Raw genomic sequence first — 19,366 nt, 5'->3', positions numbered from 1 at the left:
AAAGTCCTAAAGTTCTCTCTATAATAAAGAGGAGGCGTGGATGTTTGGTAATCCACCACGAGCTTTCAGTCAGCTGACTCTACTCTCAATCCCAAGCAGAAATGAAAACAAGTAAGCGGATCTTATTTTGTGAATCTCTATTTAAAATTTGAGAAAAGTGTTGCTCCACAAAAAATAAATACAAAACTGCTACAACAATACAACAAATGCTCTGCATCTCAACAGTAATTACCTTGAAGTTTCATTTAATATCTCATGTTACTGAGCAAAGGTCCTTTGTCTTTAGTATATTCAATCAATCAACCTTTATTTCAGACTCAAGGTCCAGACAGCACAAGACAGCAAACACGTATATACAGATAAAAAAAAAGAAAAATGCAAGCAAGATCACAAGCAGAGTACATAGACCTACAAAGGCCTTGTGAACAGACAACTGTACATTTTTGTATATTATACAAGAAGTGACCTAAGTACAAACCAATGTATTCACTGTTCTCTGTGTTTTATATATAAACTGTGATATATATATATATATAAAACACCACAAAACCTCATCTAAAAACATGTACCTACGTAGAAATGACCCTCATTTCCATCTGGGGCGACATCATCATTACAAGAAACCCCAAAGGAGGAGGAGGTGGTGGGACGATGTGACCATTCTCTTCTCCAGCGGATGTGCATCTCAGTAATGGATAACACTGTACACGGAATCCTGCACCGTCGAGTAGATTGTATCTGCAATCCCAGAAAACATCCTTCACTGGTTGGCTTACCAAAAGCAGAAGCGCGAAGAAACGAACCAGATGACGCCTGAAACTGCCTTTTGTTTGATGCACACTGAACTGGTGATCATGTTCATTGTGTAGTCTTCACTATATGACTCAAGCGGCATTTAAATAAACGCGCACACACACGTACCCTCGCGGCTGTTTGTGGGTTCTGGAAGAGGCCCCCTCCTGAAAATTCACACAACGAGGGAAGCATCAAATCGATTCAGGGCGTCTGAAGCAGTGGTCGTGAATACTGAATGGACGGATGCGTACCTGCTGATTGGTGGAGGCGGTCGAGGGGGCGACGCTACAGCCGGAGGCCTCTGGCCACTGTAGAAGTTGTCATACACAACTGGAGCTGTTTGGAGAGGACGGACTTTCACACACGGAACAAACGCTCGTCCGAACGATCGTGAATAGAGACTGAATTGATACCTGGTGGTTTGTCTCCGGTGCGCCTGAGGTTAATCATGTGTCCGATATCTTCCTGGACATCACACTGCTCCAGTGACTTCCTCACTTCCTCATACAGCTTTGCACACACGCACGTCCACACAGAGACAGGAAAAGATCAAGTCAACAAACAAACAAACATCTGGCTCTTGAATACCGACCGTGCAGTTTAAATGCTGCAGGCAGCAGCCGTAAAGTCGCTGCACCAGTGGGCTTTACCTCATCACTGGTCACACACTGCTGGGAGAGCTGGTTGAGGTGAGTCCACACCGCGTTCCTCAGAAAGACGATGCGCTCCGTTGCCTGTTTCTCGAACATCTGAGGGGAAAAAGCAGCAGAAGGAGTTTGACGATTTGCGGCGTGTGTTTTTTTTTCTTTCTTTTTTTTACACTCAAGCCTTTGGGATCCAACCAAAAGTCTCACCTCACAGGCTGTGACGTGTTCCGTCAGCCATTCGTCTCTAATGGATTCCATTACGGTCACGTTCTGATGGTACCCCCGGTCTGCCAATTCAATAAATACATCGCAAATAATCACAGCGACGGCGCTACACCACAGTCAAATCAGCTGGTTTGTGGGATTTACAAAAATATCACTGAACATCATCAAAGCACCCAATGCTTGGTGTGCTGAAGGTCTCCAGGTTATTTCTCTGCAAACGCACCTGCTTCTTCTGCAGTCTGTTTTGCGCTCTGCGCCTTTGAGTAGAGCTGAAAGATCGCACACGAAGAACAGCGTGAAGTAAACAAGCAGCAAACAGGACATACGGTCACATGGGTGCCATCGATCGGGTGCCTCTCATGCGTAGATAAACTGATTGGCACGGTGCATAGAGGAAGTCTGAGGGACGGGGATAAAACCTGCATTCTTTAAGCAATTTTAGAAGAAGCTAATTATATACGATCAGATTGAGAACAAAGTTAGGAATAATAACTTTAATAATAACAGCACTCGGCCCCGTGAATACGTGCTGACGTGTTCAGGTTTGAGATTGCGCCTCTTTTTTTGTCATCTATAATAATTATTTTAATTTTTATTTTATTTTATTTCAAGTCTTAATTTGGGTTTTTATTAAACCCAATTAAACATTAGAAATATTAAAACATATTCTTACTTTACTTGTTTGTTGGTTTTTAAAATTCTACTGTGTATCTTTATACTTTTGTAGTGTATTTAAGGTTTAAGCACCAATCTCTAACACAAAATCCCTTATATTATATTCTGAGGCAGATAAAGCAAATCTATCCCCACAGTACCTTGTCTATTTGCTTGGTGTTGTTGGTGTTGGCGTTTCGATTCATGTTCTGATCCGCTTCTTCTTTATCTCGGCATTTCTGATCGTACGTCTTCTTTGACTGCGGAAGGCGTCGACACCTTTTAGTGAATCGTAAACCGTTTAAACACACATTACGTAAAGGGCGAAAGGTGGATGAAATTAGCTACGAAAGACAGCAACACCAACGCAGCGGTCGGCGGTCGGCCCTCGTGGCATTACCATTCAAATGTTGCACTTCTTCTTCTGCCAATAGATTTGATTGATATAAAACAAGAGGCCTCAGTTATCAGTGGTCAACACAAACGTAACTTCCTCATCCAAAGCTTAAGAACAGGGAAGGCCTACATTTATTGCCACCGTTTCTCACCGCAAAGCTGAAACTTCTTTCACACGAACCACGAGAGGAATGAAACTACACACATCCTTGGTTGGTAGGCGAATTAATGTTGATCGTTAATGCTTTACTTATTGATAACACAGCACCTAGAAGAATGAATAAAAAGTTATGGGGGGGGGGCCTCTGAAAGGCGTCCCTTGAAGTAACTAACTTACGCTGCTTTTCAATACTCACATCCATTGTCCTCTTGAAATGTGAAGACTTCTGTTTGTGGAAGAACTCCATATGTTGCTCCATCTGAAATGACAACGTTGCCACTTGTCAACAACCTTGAAAGATGCCGAGGTCTCATCCCAACGCCGATTAAAGCGCCGACCTTTTTCCTGGCTTCTTTTTGTTTTTCTCTGAATTCCTCCAGTTTTTTGGCCTCGTCCCTCATGCCCTGAGCCAGTTGTGAGTGTGATAGACTCACATGTTCGGTCTCTGCAATGGTTAGAACACGGTGTGGGCGATGAGCGAAAAACAGAAGTTGTAAACTACATGGTAACAGCTGTAAATAGGGTGGTGGGGGCGAGTACTTACGTAGCTTCAACATGTCCAGGGATCGTTTTAATGTGCTTAAAAAGGAAAGGAAAGGATTGTTACAGAAGGGTTTTACACTAAAAAGCAAAAAACATCTGCTCATCCGTAAGAAAAGTTTAAAAAATCGTTTTGAATACCGTTTTTTATGGTCGTACCGGCCAAATTAAGGCCTACAATTGTTCATTGTTGTGTCCCTTTTTCAGTACTGTCCTAATAAGGTTACATTCATTTTTATGAATTAAATAAATATGACCTAGATAAGAATAAGTGAGTAGGTTAGAAAAGGCTTTAAACAAGACTTCATCACAGGCTTTTTGGTGAGAAATGCTAGACGAAACACATTCATGACTAGCTGAATCCGAAACAACACGTAACACACACGCAGCCTGACGGACTAAAACCACATTATTGAGTAAGTAATCGCTTTTTTAAACCTGCTTTCAGCTTTCTGCATCCAAAAAAACAGGCATCAAAGTCAGTTCTGCAGAGACGGGCTCATTTGTTTCCTTTTCGCAGGTTCGCTGTACATAGATGTGGTCAGAGACATGACATCACCGTCTTCACCACTTACTTCATCTCGTTGTGTCCACACACCTTCTTGGACAAACCGAGCAGATCTTTGGCATACTTCTCTTCAACTGTGGCCCTGAAAGGAAAGTTCAGTGCAAAAAGGGACAGCGGAGATGCATCGTTACAACCCGGTCATTGTATTACTGCTGACAACACACAGCGTGAGGTCATATGAATCCGACGGCGGGCAATGTGCAAATAGGTGTGCAAATGATTCAGTTTGGATGCAAATGTTCAAAATGATGGGACGATATCTCACTGGGGCTTTTTGTGTCACCACACGTCCCTGATCAACAGGTTCTAGAATTTTTCCTCGTATGGTTTTCCTCATATGGTTTTCTGTAAATCTAAAATTAATATATATACTGTAAAGATATATGTGAATTCATTTTTTATATTGCATTTGATAAATGACTGAATATTGTTCTGGTGTGTGTTCTGTTTTTTTGTGCGTGTATTTTGGGAACTCTTGTGTCTTTTAATTCTCATAAAAGGGAACTGCCAGTTGTGTTTTTGCGAAATATCTTCTCATGATAAAGCATTTGTTGTGTGTTTTGTTGGGCTCGTAATTCAATACAAGCAAAAAGACAGAATGCGTGGGTGTATGTTGCTATAGCTGCCTATTCAGGGGGAAGATTAGTTATTAAAAGGGGAAATATAAATTCAAATTGGAATGACTCAGATAGAAATGTTGTCCCTGGTGATGCTTCACAGTTTATTAGTTCCCCCTTTGCAAAGAGACTTAAAACTCTTTTTGACCACAATGTAATTGCGTGCAAGAAGAAATGCCGTTAAAACATGGGAGTCTACCTTATTTTCACTAAAGCCTGCTTCCGATTCACGTAGCGACTTCAGCTTCAAGAGACATTTAATCTTATACAAGTGTAGTTAATATTTCTTCATCCTCCACTTGAGGAGTTCTCATTCTTGTTATATTACTCAACTCCTTTCACCAATAAACCACCAACTCTTTCCTCACCATTCAGCTTCCCCTCATTCTCTTCCGTGGGTCTGTCAAACTGACATTTGTTGATGCAAAACAATTATTTTTTGCTAATTATTTGCTTCCCTTTGTCTATTTTCTTACTATAAATTGGGTGCTTGTTTGTGCACAAGGATTTGGCCAATGGAGCGTATTGTGGTCTTGATGTGGGTCGGTACCTGGCCTTCATGAACTCCTCCACCTCCTTGCATGTCCTCTTGCCATCATTGAGATACTGGATGATTGCATCGTAGCCACCGGTGCAGGTCAGATCAGCGTTCTGTCAGTGACACGGACCACACATCATTGTGATCATCTCCTTCAATTGTAGAGATCACAATTTATAGATACATGTTGCTAGAACATCGCTGCTTCAAAACAGGCGCGAGGGGCACCACCTGCTATCATAACACCACAGACTCTGTCTAAACTCAGTCACGAGCCTCACAGTGAGGTTCCCAAGACAACGGCCAGCGCAGACATCAATGCACACTTGAATATTAAGGTCTTCGACACAGAGATGTAAATTGATGTTTTGATTTGAACTTCTCCATGATTTCGGTAAGCTGAGGGTGCCAGCCTGTAATCATCCCCACCTAACAGGTGTCAAATGGTGGAATGTATCTAAGGACTTTTACACAAGCGATGCACTTATTTGAGGTACTTGTTCTTTACTTGAGTATTTCCATTCAATGTCACTTCATAATCCTACTCCACTACCTATGTATACGTTTTAAATACTGTTCTTTACTCCACTACATTCATCCGACAGCTGTATTACTAAGAATATTGCATGTAGGGATCTGCAACAAACCGAAAACACGAACTCACCCAGAAGAAATCCTTAAAATGTAGATCTTTCATAACTGTTAAAGACTCCAGGAAGGCAGTGAGTGCAGGTCTGCGGGCGGACTGAAAGTGAGCGGAGCGGCTTAAAGCCACAGCAGCAACAGGGGCCGCTCACCGGTTCCGCGCATGCGCAGTGCGACCAATACAAACCCTTCCGTCGCTGTGCACGCGCGTGCAGTTTGCATCCACCCTTTACAGTTGCGGTGACTTGAACTGGAAAAAAGTAATGATACCCAATAAAAAGGTATCAATAACAACATGACAACGTTTTCGTAGAACACGCTGTCAAGAATGATCTAGAATAATTTAGACTACATGTTAATTAATAATGTCATTTCTCTCCGATTTTTTTTCATTTGAGTAAAAAATATTTAATTACTGTTTGTATTTTTTAAACAATTTAATCACAGTGACCAGAATATATTTATTTTAATTCAACCTTTTACAATTCTTAGCATATTTAAAAGGTGATAAATAATATACATATTTACTCTTTGTATTCAGCCAACATTATATTGATTTATTACACACTGTGCTGCCCTCTGGTGATTGATGGACGTATGTACAGAGTTCAGAGGTGATAAAGTAAAAAAACAAACACGCACAAAATATAATAAAATGTTGTATTCTCTGTGATGGAAAAAACATTCAGATTTTGTGTAAGTAGCAACATCACATTTAAGAAAACTCTGTTAAAAAGTCAAACACTTGTTTGCTTTCATTGTTCTAATTGTCTTTCTTTTTTTTGACACATATTTTCCATTCAACAACAACACAAAGTGTTGTTGACCCGCAGGATCATGTGCCTGAGCCTTACCGGCAGGTACAGTGTGGTATGCACGCTCTCTTTCTCTCTGCACGCCGTCATAGACGAACCTGCTATCAGCGCGGAGGCTCACGCCCTTTTCCAAATGTGTTCGTCATTGGCCCAGTTGACCTATATTCACAGGTGATCAGAAAGATTGGGTGTTTTCCTCAGCTTTATGGAAATCTGATAAAGATCTGAGTATCTATCTATCTATCGATTACATTGCTTATGTATGTTTTACATACAAAGTGCATTATAAATTATCAAAAGTCACACTTGTTTAAGATTGAACCAGTGTTTCGACTCACCCGGCTGATCGCTGATGCTGGCAAGTGAATAAGCATATATCTCAAAGATCTAAACAATTCACATCAGTATGAGGAAACATCCTCAAAGAAAGTACAAAAATATTCACACTTCTACAGTGACGGCAAAACGGCGGCAAAACTTCAACCTAAAAAAGTTTTAAAAAGCATGTTTGATGTGTGCTTAATAAATTTGAATAAAACCAGTTTTCTGACTGATCCAACTCAGCATGAACCCGATAAAACAAAAGACAAAGCACCTAACGCTATTTGTATAAGGGATTATGTAACTATTTAACAGATCAAATCAATACCAAACAGATTCAATAAATCCATCCTTTTTTTGGCTTGTGTCTGGTTCGTTCAGAAGCCTGGTAAACTTCAGCGTTACGCCACTCACATGGTGTGATTCAAAGAAAAGTTTCCGACCTGAAGATCCAAGATTGTCTAAGATTCAAAAAGGAAGAACTAAAGAATTATAGGAAAGCCCAGAGAAACCACTCCGTATTTCTCCCCCCTCATGAATCATCAGACATTGAAATGGAATAAAACAAATGTGGCAGTAAAAACCAGATCCATCCGTGACATGTGATGTATCAGTTACAGGGGAGATGTGCTTTTTCTTTTAATACCTATTTAGCTTATTATACTTTTGTATTCCTCCTTGCATGGGATATATTCTTTCTTTTAATTCAGTCAAACCATTTGGCTAAAAAGTCTTATTAATGGCACATGTGATCCTTTTTGCAACTTGCTCCATTATGTTCGATCCAACATAGCCGGATTATAAAATGTCTGTACCCACAGGTATTTATTATCTCATATACAGGACATGTGCTTGCATATGGTACGTTTATAGCAGATTTCAATGACGTTATGGATTAACGTCCGCGTACCTTCGGGCCCCTTTTCTCCTCGTAGGAACGTCAACAGCCTCCTTTCTCTCAGTCCGTAACACTCGGCTTCGCCTCATTCGTCAGCAGATTACCTGACTGCAGTTTCCTCGGTACTTCCCCGTTTCTCCTGGAAGCAGAGAGGCTCGCCCCGACTCGCTCAGGGTGTCTGCACCTCTCCCCGTATCCTGCTCCGAGGAGTGAAAGTGAATTTAGATATTTGACCTCATGAACACGGTCTCACCTGCTTCCACGTTCGTGGTTCTTAGTGGTCTGTTGAACAGGTTTGGATTTAAAATGAAACAAAATCTATGACTCACACTGCGATGACTGTTCACTTCTGTTTACGAGCGACACAATTACTGTTGTTGCCCGTGTTCTACTTTCCGAATAACAACCGCTGTGTCTGAATGACTTATCGCTATCGGGACCCATTAGGACGCCCGTCCACTGTTGTTGTGCGTTTAAATCCCGCTCGTACGATAAATCTTTATGGCGCATTGTATAAGTGTGAGTTAGTTCTGGACGTTCAGCCTCCGTCTGCTGCACGGGTGGTGATATCTTGCTTCGTATGACGCACTGCAGCTAAAGTTACTTTCACCATCTATGCAAATACACCTTTATGTTTTTAGCTGAACTTCTAATCCGCTCAAACTAGTACACGATAATAAAGAAATCCATCCACTCAGTACTTCTCTACATGTGCCGGTACAAAGGGCCACCTGTCTGCCACAAACACATGGACAGGTACTTGCTGTGACCTACATGTGGAAAACAGGTACACAGCGGACCTAAAACTAGTGACACAAGGAAGACAAGAGAAGTAGTATCAAGAAGGGGGAGGAACTTGGCGAGCGTTGGCGGGGATTCCTCGCCCGTAAAGTTACGTCAGTCAGTGTATATAAACCCGTCTGACTATCAATAGTTCAAACCTGTTCCTTCTTGTCAAGGCACAACCGCAGCGCTGTGAGAGAACACAGAGAGGCGAAAAAAAACAAGCCGAACCTTCAGCGCTTCACTTCTCTTTTCTGAGCAGACAGAAGCGCGGTGACGATGGCGGCCCAGGGTGAGTGTCTCGATTCAGCCGATTTAAAACCGAATGTGCTTTTTGAGAGAACGTTAACAAAGTGTCGGCGTGTCACGGCCAAGATACTCAACCCCCCCCCCCCCCCCATGTGTCTTCTTCACCTCAGATCTTGACGCCACAATTGACGAGTGCGCACACGAGCTCCGTGAGGTCGGCGACGGCCTTTACTGGAGATTCAGGCTGCTGCAAATACTCATCAGGAACTACAAGACCGTAAATAACATCAAGTGAGACGCGGCGCCAAGGGCGGACGTGGAAGAGGGAAATTGGATTTTTACTAAACTGGATGGCATTCAGAAACGCCGGGGACTCTCGGGGGGGGGGGGGGCCCTCGACGCCGGAGGCCACAGCGGCGGGGAGGAAGCTGGTGGAAACACCTGGACGGAGACCCCGAGACGCGACCTGTCGGCGGAGCGAGGTCGGCCTGCACCCCGGAGCTTTGCACAGAGAGAGAGTGTGCGTGCGCGCGGCGGGACGCCGGGGAGACCCTCGGGTGAGCGGATCCGAAGATGGGACACCGGATGTCCTCTGCTGAAACACGTGTGCTGTAGACATGTACGCTGTACATATATGTGAATGTTTCTGCTCAGCTTGTCGCATTCATGTCAGCTGTCGAATGGAGACTCAGACGCGTGAACTTCCAACTTTGGTGTTGAATGTTAGCTACGAATAGTTTGGATTATGAGAGGGGGGGGTAAGCCTTTTTCTACATAACAGACTTCTGCGATACGTTGTGATGTAAAGTCAATACATGTGGGAACACGGCGTCCGAAACACGGGGAACTAGTCAGTGGAAAGATGTAAATCCTGTTTGCTCGTTTAATAAAAACAAAGTGAGTCGTGCCTCCTCTGCCTGTCGCTGTGTCTGCTGTTCTCTCCTCCGCCGTGATCTGAACGTAACGCCGTTGCATTAATCAATAACACGCACAGAAGCGACGTTATTGCTTTATTAAATTGATATATTTGAATGTCTGTTTTTGAAAATAATTGCGATCTTCCAAACTCATGCGTGTATCACTCTCTAGTTCACACGCGCACATAATGTGGATGCAACTACACAAACAACTTCATAGCTCACCATGTGACCGACACCCTAAATATGTAGAATTATGTCCTAGATGACTACGAACCTGTAAATATACATTTATTGCACATTCCATGTTGGGATTAAGTGTGGAATTCATGCAATTTCATTGGACAAAATAATTCAAAGTAAACAAATCTTATTATAATGAATATATAAATAAATATCTAATATTAAGATAGCTTGATAAAAACAAGCAGGGTTGCTGTATTCATGAGAAATGGGGATTGTGACACCATGGACAGGGATCTTCCTGCGTGAACATTGCTCCACACTAATCTACAATCGGACATTTGAGAAGTCATGTGATTTTAACTGTGTGCATTCACCGCGTTACCGCAAATCCACCCGGCTGATCGCTGATGCTGGGAAGTGAATAAGCATATCTCTCAAAGCTCTAAACAATTCACATCAGTATGAGGAAACGTCCTCAAAAAAGTCCAAAAATAGTCACACTACTACAGTGACGGCAAAAAGGCAAAACTTCAACCTAAAAAAGAAAAAAAGCACGTTTGATGTGTGCTTAATAAATTTAAATAAAACCAGTTTTCTGACTGATCCAACTCAGCACGAACCCGATAAAACAAAAGACAAAGCACCTAACGCTCTGATATAATGGTACATTTAAGTATTCAACAGATCAAATCAATACAAAACAGATTCAATAAATCCATACTGTATGTGTGTGTATATAATATATTTGGAATAAAAACAGCAGATCGGTGCTAAATTCAGGCACTTAAAGGATCCTTACTTTATTTTGTGTGGTAATATAAAAGCATACAGAATTATAGCGGATAGGAGAGAAGATCCCTTTCATTAAATTCCATTAGATCGTACACATAAAATAAACTAATGATTACATATAAGCCTTTTTCTCTGTAGTACCCCAGCCCTCCACCGACAGCATGCATCTGAACGCATCTCAGCACCTCTTCACACTAGTTGTTGTTCCGCTGGTAGAAAACACAACAGTCCCATCACACATTTAACTCCACACACCAGAAACCAGGTCTGCACAGAAGCCCGCCTGGGGGAGGTTTTTTTTTTTTTTTAAGAATATGGTGGAACAGGTTCGTTCTTTACCGTGGAATCCCTCCGGGGCCCAAGTAACCCTCCCGTGATCTGCACGTATCGAACAATATAACGCGCCCGCGTGGGCCTACCAGCTAGAAATAACATCTAATTATGACGTAGAAGCTGAGCGACACACTACATAGCATAACAGGGAGACTTTCAAAGGGTCGCTTCACCCAAAAAAACAAAAAGACGTAGTTTCACTTCACTTCGGTCTACGTCTATAACGAAGCCACAGAAGACGCAGATCGCAGACGTCATCGAGGTGGTGTTTCTAGTGCAAAGTGCGTCTTAGAAAACAATCTACAGCAAAGATTAGCAATTAGGGGAGTAAAAAAAAAAAATAGACTTTGCTTCTGTTTTACTGATGACGAACATGAAAAGGAAATTCCATTTACCAATTTTAAGAGGTAAATATCTTAAAGACATTTCACAAAACATAAATAAAGCCAAAGTTACCTCTGTGGCTCGATACCAAAATGGGTATTTCTTTTTTATAACTTGGGTGAATCGACCCTTTTCCCCTAAGTTATTCATTATTTAATTCCGCGAACATTTCCCAGCAGTCGTGTGAGCAGCCGCTGAGGATCCTACTGTAAATCTCGTGTGAGCTGTTAAAGGCGATAAAAAAAAAAAAGAAGGAACAGATATGACCGCCTATTTGTTTTTCCATCTTGACTCACACTTGGCTTATTTATTCATTGGATAAACTCAGGAATGATTTTTAAGTATTCTTTTTTACTTTTTGCTCGACCGTGGTCGCTACGGTTCTTCATTTTTAACCTTTTCACCCCCCCCAAAAAATCCTGTAAAAAGACAATTCTTCCTACAGCGCTATTGACTCTGCAAATAAGTTGATAAATGAAAGGCTACTGTAAGCATCGGTTAGCAACATGAATAGAAATGGAAGACTAATCTCGTAGTAAACACGGGATGGACCCATTGCGACCAATAAGTGAAGAGCTTTGTGAGACTCACGGTTTAATTCTTCATTTGGGCCAAATTACTCGGCTCACTCGTAGTGTTGCAGGCCAGTAAGTATTTATTGGTGTCCTCCGTGTCCTCCTCAAAACGCAATGAGGAAGAGCGGAGGAAAGATTCCGGTCTGATCGGACAGTAACTCTAAAAGACGCAAACCCAACCAGTGGGGGAGAATCTTTTGGAAGCAGGAGACCTGCGCGAGTGCAAAGGGCATCAACAGCAGCGGGATCTGCTATCCTTTATCCTTGCATAAGCATGTGAGGGGAGAGGGGGGGAGGCAGGGGGGGGGGTATGCAGAAGAGACCAGGATTTGATTCTGGCCCGACCGTGTGGAAAGCTAGCGATGATGTTCCCTTAGAAAGGAATCCTGGCCCCAGTCAGAGTCTTCATAATCACCATGACGACCGCTGCCACCTGCCTTTGTTCTTTGATGTCATCTAACATGAACGGAAACCCATCGGTTGGTGGTGCCGGCGATTCTTCGCACGTCCTCGGCCTGGCAGCGGCAGATAATATACCCCACTGTGTGACAGCACCCACTCATCGTTTTATTTAGAGACCGCTCCAGCCGAACGCTACTCGGTGAAGCCCACCACCAATCGGATTGCACCCGCTTAATAAGGACTGCCACCAAAACGTCATCCGGAGTAGATGTACACACAGGCTCCCCGGCCAAAACAGATTGTCTCATTAAAGTGAAGTCTGTCTCATTAAGTGAAGTCCTTCAACCAATTAAATAACAGACCGTAGCCAGATCTTCCAGGCCAACCAATCGGGGGGGGGGGGGCGTTTTTTTCATTTAGTAAACGCGGCCACCACCGCCCACATGAGTTCGTTGACGTTGGGCTTTGCGCTCTCCTTCTCCGGCTCCAGCTCCAGCAGAGTGTGGACCCTCTTCATGCCCAGGTCGTACTGGTCGTCCTGCAGCGGGGCGAAGGCGTTCTCGAGAACGTCGGACGAGTGGGCCAGAAGGATCAGGGACAGGACCCGCTTGTCCATGCGGTGGGGATCGTTGACCCACTTCTCCAAAACGGATTCCTGGACCTTCTTCACGAGGCGCTGCAGGGGATGTCGACGTGTGTTTTAAAGCCATTACATGCACGAGAAGCATTGCGTACTGTACATCCAAACAGTCTTGATTACCCATCAACCCCACACCTTACCTGTTTAATGGTGTTGTTGGTGAGCGGATGCGTGGTCATGTCAAAAAGCAGGAAGTTCTGTTTCTCGGTGGTGAGCACACCTTTCTCAACCAGGTTTTTGGCCAAACGTTCTCTGACATTCCTGAGCTGGTAGTGCAGCTTCAGGGGATTCCAGGTCTCTCCTATTAGGACAACACGAGATCTATTTTAGGTACTTGAAAAACACACTCACAGTCTAAAGTGGCTCCCTGGGGTTTATTTGAATAGCGTTAACGCCGCCGCTTCAAGCTCATTGTTAAAATGTGTTTTAACTATTTCACAATCCCCATAAATCCTGATTTCGATCAATGAGAACTAGCGAAACGGGCATCAACTGAACCGTGACCGCTCACAAGAGCAAGAACAAAATGACGTCCGACAGGTGACACAACGAGTATGCGGCGGCGCCGCGCGTCCTCTCACCGCTCAGCAGCTCTATCCAGCTCTGTACGGTCTCTGGAGGCTGGGTCTCCTTAACGTGCTTCAAGGCCTCGTCCAGCAGCACGTCTCCCGTCGGGGCGTCAGACTTGCAGATCACCTTTGCACAACAAAAGAGGCCACATATTTGAACTGCAGTTACTCGTATGTGCAGTTGTCACTCACGCCTTCGCTCACATCCTGTGCAAACAGGAATCGGTTTGCATTCCCATAAATCGCAAGGAACGTTGTGTTTGTTCTAAGAAGAAAAAAAAAACTAGCTAGCAGATTAATCTGCATGGTAAGAAGACTCTTTCTAATCCCTCCGCTTACGCAAACAACATCGAAGGCTATCAGAGTGTGTTGCATAAAAGGAACATTGAGCCGCGGCGGGCCGGACGCGGGTTCGCGCCCCCGGTGATCACATCACCTTTCTGGAGAGCAGGCTTCTCCTCCTCACGCCGCAGGCCTCCAGCTGCAGCCGCCCCCGGAGGGCCAGCTCCACCAGCATACACCCGCGGAGACCGGAGGAAATGCAGTCGTTCCAAAAAGACGTGTAGCCCTGGGAGGGAGGAGGAGGAGGAGAAAGAGGAGGAGGGAATGAAGAAAAAAAAAGGAGAGAAAAAGTTCAGCCTAGGTGCAACGTTGGTTAACATAGCTGACGTGTTGGTTGGAATTTAAGAACACTTCCAGGTTGTAAAAAAAAAAAAAAGGGGGTCACCTCGCCCGCTGGCAAGCTGTCAGGAGACGCGACGTTAAGCTAGTTTTTCACCCGGCAGGTCGTTAAGGGGCAACCCCTATAAAGCGCAATGAAATAGCGCTAAATTACTGGGGCACGTCGGGCTGAGCGCAAGCTAACGCTACTACGCTGGCGAGAACAGAACTCGTCCAACTGTTGCGTTGAAGCAACGACGAACGTTACGTCTGAATAAACAGGGGAAGAAAAAAAAATCAACTTTGCCAGCAGGGCTCGCGACGCAAAGTAAACAAGCGCGCGAGCGAACGCTCTTTACGGTCCGGTGTTTACGCACCAACCGCCGAGTCAAATTCCTTGTGGACGTATTTGTTTAATAAATGTTCCTGGTTCCTCACGAGCGAGTCGTGTTGACGGGATTAAACGAAACAACAACAAAAAAAACACACACACACACACACACACCTCCCGGTCCTTGAGGCCCAAGAGCAACACTTCCTCCATCAGCGTGAGCCTGGTCTCCTTCGAGTCCCCCTTGTCGTCGTCGTCGTCCTCCTCCTCCCCGCGGCGGGCCTCGTCCTCCTCTTCGGCGGAGTCCCTGTCCTTGTCGGCGGCGCTGCGGATGGCCTCGCTCCTCCGCTGGACGAGGCCCGAGGTTCTCTGCTTGAGGGAGGCCATCGCTGCTGCTGCTGCTACGAAACGATCAGATCCGAAGAGACGCGCCTACCTCGACAGGCCAGAAAGACACGCAGCATGTAACCCGAATGTCGACGCGGAGAACGGCCAACCGATCGAGCAAACACGGTGAGCACAGTTACAGGATCCCCGCGTCGGCTCTGCCTACTTCCTGTTTCAACATGGTAGAAGTGACGTCGACTCCGGACTGAACGGAACAGTGAACGCATCTCGGCTGTTGCCTTCGCGTGCCGTCAGAAATACTAGGCACATTTGACACATGGCGGCCACTGTGAATAGCAAATTATAATTTAGTTTTATACACATGTATATCTATATATATAGAGAGAGAGATATAGATTATATATATATAATTAAATTATATATATATATAAACATTATAGCGTTTAGAACATTTGATTGTATTCCTAATAATGACATGCAGATTTGTTTGTTATGATAAAAAAAATAGAAACAGCGGTTCACAGAAAAGTTAAATGATTAAAATGTCTCACCAGTTATCTGTTTTGTTCATACTTAAGTACCGAGGCATTAATTGTGAGCTGAGAACTATGGCATCTACTTAAATATATTTGAATGCTGTGTTCTTGTATTTGTATGTATCTAAAATGTCGCTGACAATAGTCAAAGTGACTCCACCTTGTTACTTGACCTTTTTATATATTGTATATATCACCTTGATATTCTGAAAAATATTAAAGTACACAGTATTTGCAGTTCATATGTTTTAAGACCAACTCTCAGCACAAGGTGGCAGTGTGCGAGTAGGAAACAGATTTATTGTCTGCGGACATTTTTCTTCTCCTCCTTACTTCAAATACAAATCAGGAAACATATTCAGCAGAAACTCTCCATGTAACAGCTTTTTAAAATCTTTTATAAGTTCACAGAATCCACAATCCAAAGACTGCATACAAACCGAATTTTCTATTTTTCGGAAACCGACTTCAAATGGACTCCGAGGACCACCTTATCAATGTGTGTTATTGACTTAACATACAGCACAGTAGTGTAATTTGCTAACTTGCAATGGTGTCTACTATCTATGGCTGTGAGGAGGCCTACTGTTGATTGGCTGCAAGTTATTATAACGCCACTTTATCTTTGGCAGAGGTCTATTTTTAAAGATGACGTAGCAAAAACAAACTCCACTCAACCTCCCACCCACTTCAGTACTCCCCTGGTGTTGTCGTGGTTACTTTGTGGTATCAAGCAGGATTGTCCTGTGAGTCATGACAGCGGGGAGGAAAGTAGGAGTGTCAGCGGGTCTTACGGGACTTCTGGTTTTGCCGTGGCAGGAAAGGCAACAGGTGTAACTTAGAATGTTAACCAGCCGGCTTTTACAAAACTGGAAGAACTCAAGGAAGTCCAGCTGTTACTCATATAACTAGTTACCCCTGTGCTTTTTTCTGCAAAATGTCTGCAGTTAAAAAAGGATGAAGCCGACTTCTCAACTACAACAATGGTAATATCTTTACAATAACAAACTATTTCTATAATGTAAACTTGTGATTTACCTCTAAAACTCCACCCTTATCTTTAACCATTCAGTGCACTGTGATGGTGTATTACCCATCAGAACAATGGCGATTTGTTCCCTCATGTGGCACAACGACGTCTCTCCCTGTTGCATGTCATTCTGCATTTTGAAGATGCTTTTTTGAGCGTTGCTGCTGCAAACACTGAGGCAAAGTTCAAGCGGACAGTGAGGACGAGTCCCACACCAGCCCAGGGAGGCGTAGCTGTCCTTGTATGGTCACTTGTGTCAGGTATCGGGGGGCTCGATCACCACCAGCTGTGAAACATTTCCAGACAAGGAGAGCGTATTGTTCACCGAGGACTTATGACACATTCTGTTTATTATGGCTGTGTCTGAGCCCGTCACCGATGAAGGATGCTCAGTTTAATGCGGTCAGTTTGTATTCCATCCGAGTTGAGAATGCATTTGTTTGATGGAAGGTGGGATGAAACCGTTGTGTGAATCATCCCGTCGCAGAAGCACAACTTGATTCAGTGCGGTTAAAGATTAAGTAGTCAAGCATAAACAAATGTGCAATAATTAAGAATCTTAGTTGGAATTTGTAAACAATATTTTTATTATGAAGAGGAAACACCTGTTCAGCAAGTCTAGTTTTGTTGCAAATGCAAAGAGAACTAATTAAGTATAGCCGAGGGTGGGGGGGTAAATATATTGATGCTTATTTAATGGTGGCGAACGTTTAAGACTGGTTGACTTCCTTTTCTGTGTTACACATATTTTTTTTATTAACAAAAGGTGGTGCATGAAACCCACCTGATATTTTTTCTGGGCTTAATTAAACTGATGTATAGAGCACATGACAACACTCAATAATAATCCGGCATTACACAAGAGACTAAATTGTTTCAATACTGAGCTAATTTTGCAGCAAGCTGACATTTATTGGAAATCTACCCTTTTAAGCCTGAAGTCTGAAGTGTTGTTTAAATCTTTGCAACCAAATTGAATCTTGAGCTGTTTCGTGGTTCGTGACACCTTAAAACCTCAATAAAGAGGGAACGTTAACCCACTAATCCTGCTCCCCCCTGGAGATTCCTGTCCAAAGGAACAGGTGAAAATTAGTTTTCGTTGTTGTCCATGGAGATGTGATGATTTCTTAGCTACCGTACAAACTTGTACGTAATACCTTGTAGTTTATAAAGTATTGTGTTTTGAATGTTAAGGTTTATTGGTAAAGTAACATACACATATAATGGGTTAGAACACAAACTACAGTATTTACAGAGTACAAATTAAAGTAGCATGAACAGGAAACACTCAAAAAAATTCTAAAGTACCTAAAATGATTACATAGTACAGTATATGCACAATGAAAATCTATAGAAATTGGTTCAATAATCATCTCTACTTTGTTCATCCTTGACGAACGTTGCCAAGAAAGAAATAAAACATCACAAACAGAAGACAAGTAGCAACCGCTGTCTTCTCCCCTGACGTTAAGGAGCCTGTAAGTGTGGCCATAGAAATTCCTCGGAGAGATGAATCTCCAGATGGTTGCAAATATGCTCAGTGTAAATAACCTTCTCTGCTACCATCACAACCTAGACGGTCGTCTGAGCCTCTGACCATCTAGGTAGAATATTTGCACACGGGCCAAGATTTGCAAGCATTAGAGCATTATTCCTGGAGCAAATCTAATTTATCTCCTGACGATGTCAGTGTGATGATGTAAAACAGTATTGAAATGTTTGATACTGCAATAAAATAAAAACTTGGATACAATAATGAAATGTGTAAAAAAACCAAGTTGTTTTTTTGGTTGTAACACCCCGTCTTTCAGAAATACAAAAATCAGAAGAGACAAAAATCTTTCTTGACGCATCAGCTAATCATCTGCTACCTCATTGGCACTATTGATAAACCTCTGGCCTCCTGTGAGGCCTACCAGATGGTGTCATATGCTCCTGATGAAGCATCTTTAATTTTCTCTTGTGGGTCTCTCTCACTGATTCTTCTGGTACGGACAAGAGGCCTCAAGTATCTCTTTCTTTAAACCAAGCTAGTCTGCTAAATTTGCTGTTGATTCTAGTGTCTTAAGTTAATTTGATTGCTGATTTGCTTTAGTTTTTTGTCGTCTCACGACCAGTTCTCTTTGTTTGAAGTTATCTTGGTTGCTAGTTTGCTCAAGCTCTTTCAGTCTTTTAGTGCCAGTTTGTGTTCTAGATTCTACTATTAAGTTAACTGCCAGTGTGCCCTCCTAACTCTGCTAGGTTTTGACCTGATCTAAGTCTGTTTTGCCTTGTTTTCTGAAGCAAATAAGACTTGTATCCTTAAACTCTCATTTTGTCAAAAGACCACATGGTGTTTGTTCACTGATTAGGGTGTCAAGCTATTGGTGCTTTGCATTTTGAGGAGTTTCTGTCGAGGCCAATCGACCTTTTGTCTCCTAAACGACGGGGGAGCGGCCAGCGCAGCCGCAGCCGACTTCCACTAACGAGGGAGTATTTAACTAGAAATCGTAGGAAGCGTTAGCTTCAGCGTTATCTTATCCTCGCAGCACGAAGACGAGCAGAACAAAGACAAGGGAGTCTTTCGTGGCAGTCAAGACGAGCAGAACAAAGACAAGGGAGTCTTTCGTGGCAGTCAAGACGAGCAGAACAAAGACAAGGGAGTCTTTCGTGGCAGTCAAGACGAGCAGAACAAAGACAAGGGAGTCTTTCGTGGCAGTCAAGACGAGCAGAACAAAGACAAGGGAGTCTTTCGTGGCAGTCTTCGGGGCGGCTGAATGCGGCGCCTTCTTCTGCTATTTTTAATAATGTGTTTGACCCCTTCACCCGTGCC

The 19,366-nt window shown here is 43.3% G+C and overlaps 2 protein-coding genes and 2 long non-coding RNA genes across 5 annotated transcripts; 2 read left to right on the top strand and 2 right to left on the bottom strand.

Annotated features, from left to right (window-relative positions):
- Positions 1–122: 122 nt before the first annotated feature.
- On the bottom strand, positions 123–5,962 carry pstpip2 (proline-serine-threonine phosphatase interacting protein 2). 2 transcript variants are annotated; one of them, XM_040197993.2, is made up of 14 exons: positions 5,805–5,962; positions 5,153–5,253; positions 3,993–4,067; positions 3,422–3,456; positions 3,216–3,322; positions 3,074–3,136; positions 2,483–2,581; positions 1,891–1,936; positions 1,650–1,729; positions 1,446–1,544; positions 1,209–1,305; positions 1,047–1,131; positions 922–959; positions 123–738 (listed from the first exon to the last, which is right to left on the bottom strand). In XM_040197993.2, exons 1-14 carry the CDS (start codon positions 5,835–5,837, stop codon positions 686–688), a joined length of 1,011 nt encoding a protein of 336 aa, XP_040053927.2. In that variant the 5' UTR covers positions 5,838–5,962; the 3' UTR covers positions 123–685. The 2 variants fall into 2 exon arrangements, with proteins under 2 accessions (XP_040053927.2, XP_040053930.2); XM_040197996.2 differs by having other exon boundaries at positions 5,153–5,292; positions 5,805–5,897.
- A 2,789-nt stretch (positions 5,963–8,751) lies between these two features.
- Positions 8,752–9,760, top strand: LOC120831995 (uncharacterized). Its single transcript, XR_005714138.2, has 2 exons — positions 8,752–8,894; positions 9,022–9,760. It is a non-coding gene; the product is annotated as an uncharacterized LOC120831995 (long non-coding RNA).
- Positions 9,761–10,725: 965 nt separating this feature from the next.
- LOC120831994 (Golgi phosphoprotein 3) lies at positions 10,726–15,308 on the bottom strand. Its single transcript, XM_040197989.2, has 5 exons — positions 14,815–15,308; positions 14,086–14,217; positions 13,662–13,776; positions 13,221–13,381; positions 10,726–13,116 (listed from the first exon to the last, which is right to left on the bottom strand). Exons 1-5 carry the CDS (start codon positions 15,025–15,027, stop codon positions 12,853–12,855), a joined length of 885 nt encoding a protein of 294 aa, XP_040053923.1. The 5' UTR covers positions 15,028–15,308; the 3' UTR covers positions 10,726–12,852.
- Positions 15,309–16,230: 922 nt separating this feature from the next.
- On the top strand, positions 16,231–18,290 carry LOC144388226 (uncharacterized). The gene is made up of 2 exons (XR_013452521.1): positions 16,231–16,510; positions 16,597–18,290. It is a non-coding gene; the product is annotated as an uncharacterized LOC144388226 (long non-coding RNA).
- Positions 18,291–19,366: the final 1,076 nt, after the last annotated feature.

The sequence above is a fragment of the Gasterosteus aculeatus genome, chromosome 14 (genome assembly GCF_964276395.1).
Source record: "Gasterosteus aculeatus chromosome 14, fGasAcu3.hap1.1, whole genome shotgun sequence".
In the NCBI taxonomy this organism is placed as follows: domain Eukaryota; kingdom Metazoa; phylum Chordata; class Actinopteri; order Perciformes; family Gasterosteidae; genus Gasterosteus; species Gasterosteus aculeatus.
This window is presented reverse-complemented; position numbering and strand designations above follow the sequence as displayed.

What these genes read in the sequence shown, in the direction of transcription:
- pstpip2 (XM_040197993.2), bottom strand. Translation starts at nt 5,837, where the DNA reads ATGAAAGATCTACATTTTAAGGATTTCTTCTGG. An exon ending in ATTTCAAGAGGACAATGGAT is followed by an intron (nt 2,582 to 3,073) that starts GTGAGTATTGAA and finishes CGCCTTCCGCAG; the next exon opens with TCAAAGAAGACGTACGATCA. An exon ending in AACACGTCACAGCCTGTGAG is followed by an intron (nt 1,545 to 1,649) that starts GTGAGACTTTTG and finishes TTTTCCCCTCAG; the next exon opens with ATGTTCGAGAAACAGGCAAC.
- LOC120831994 (XM_040197989.2), bottom strand. Translation starts at nt 15,027, where the DNA reads ATGGCCTCCCTCAAGCAGAGAACCTCGGGCCTCGTCCAGCGGAGGAGC. An exon ending in TGGGCCTCAAGGACCGGGAG is followed by an intron (nt 14,218 to 14,814) that starts GTGTGTGTGTGT and finishes CCTCCCTCCCAG; the next exon opens with GGCTACACGTCTTTTTGGAA. An exon ending in CTGGATAGAGCTGCTGAGCG is followed by an intron (nt 13,382 to 13,661) that starts GTGAGAGGACGC and finishes TTGTCCTAATAG; the next exon opens with GAGAGACCTGGAATCCCCTG.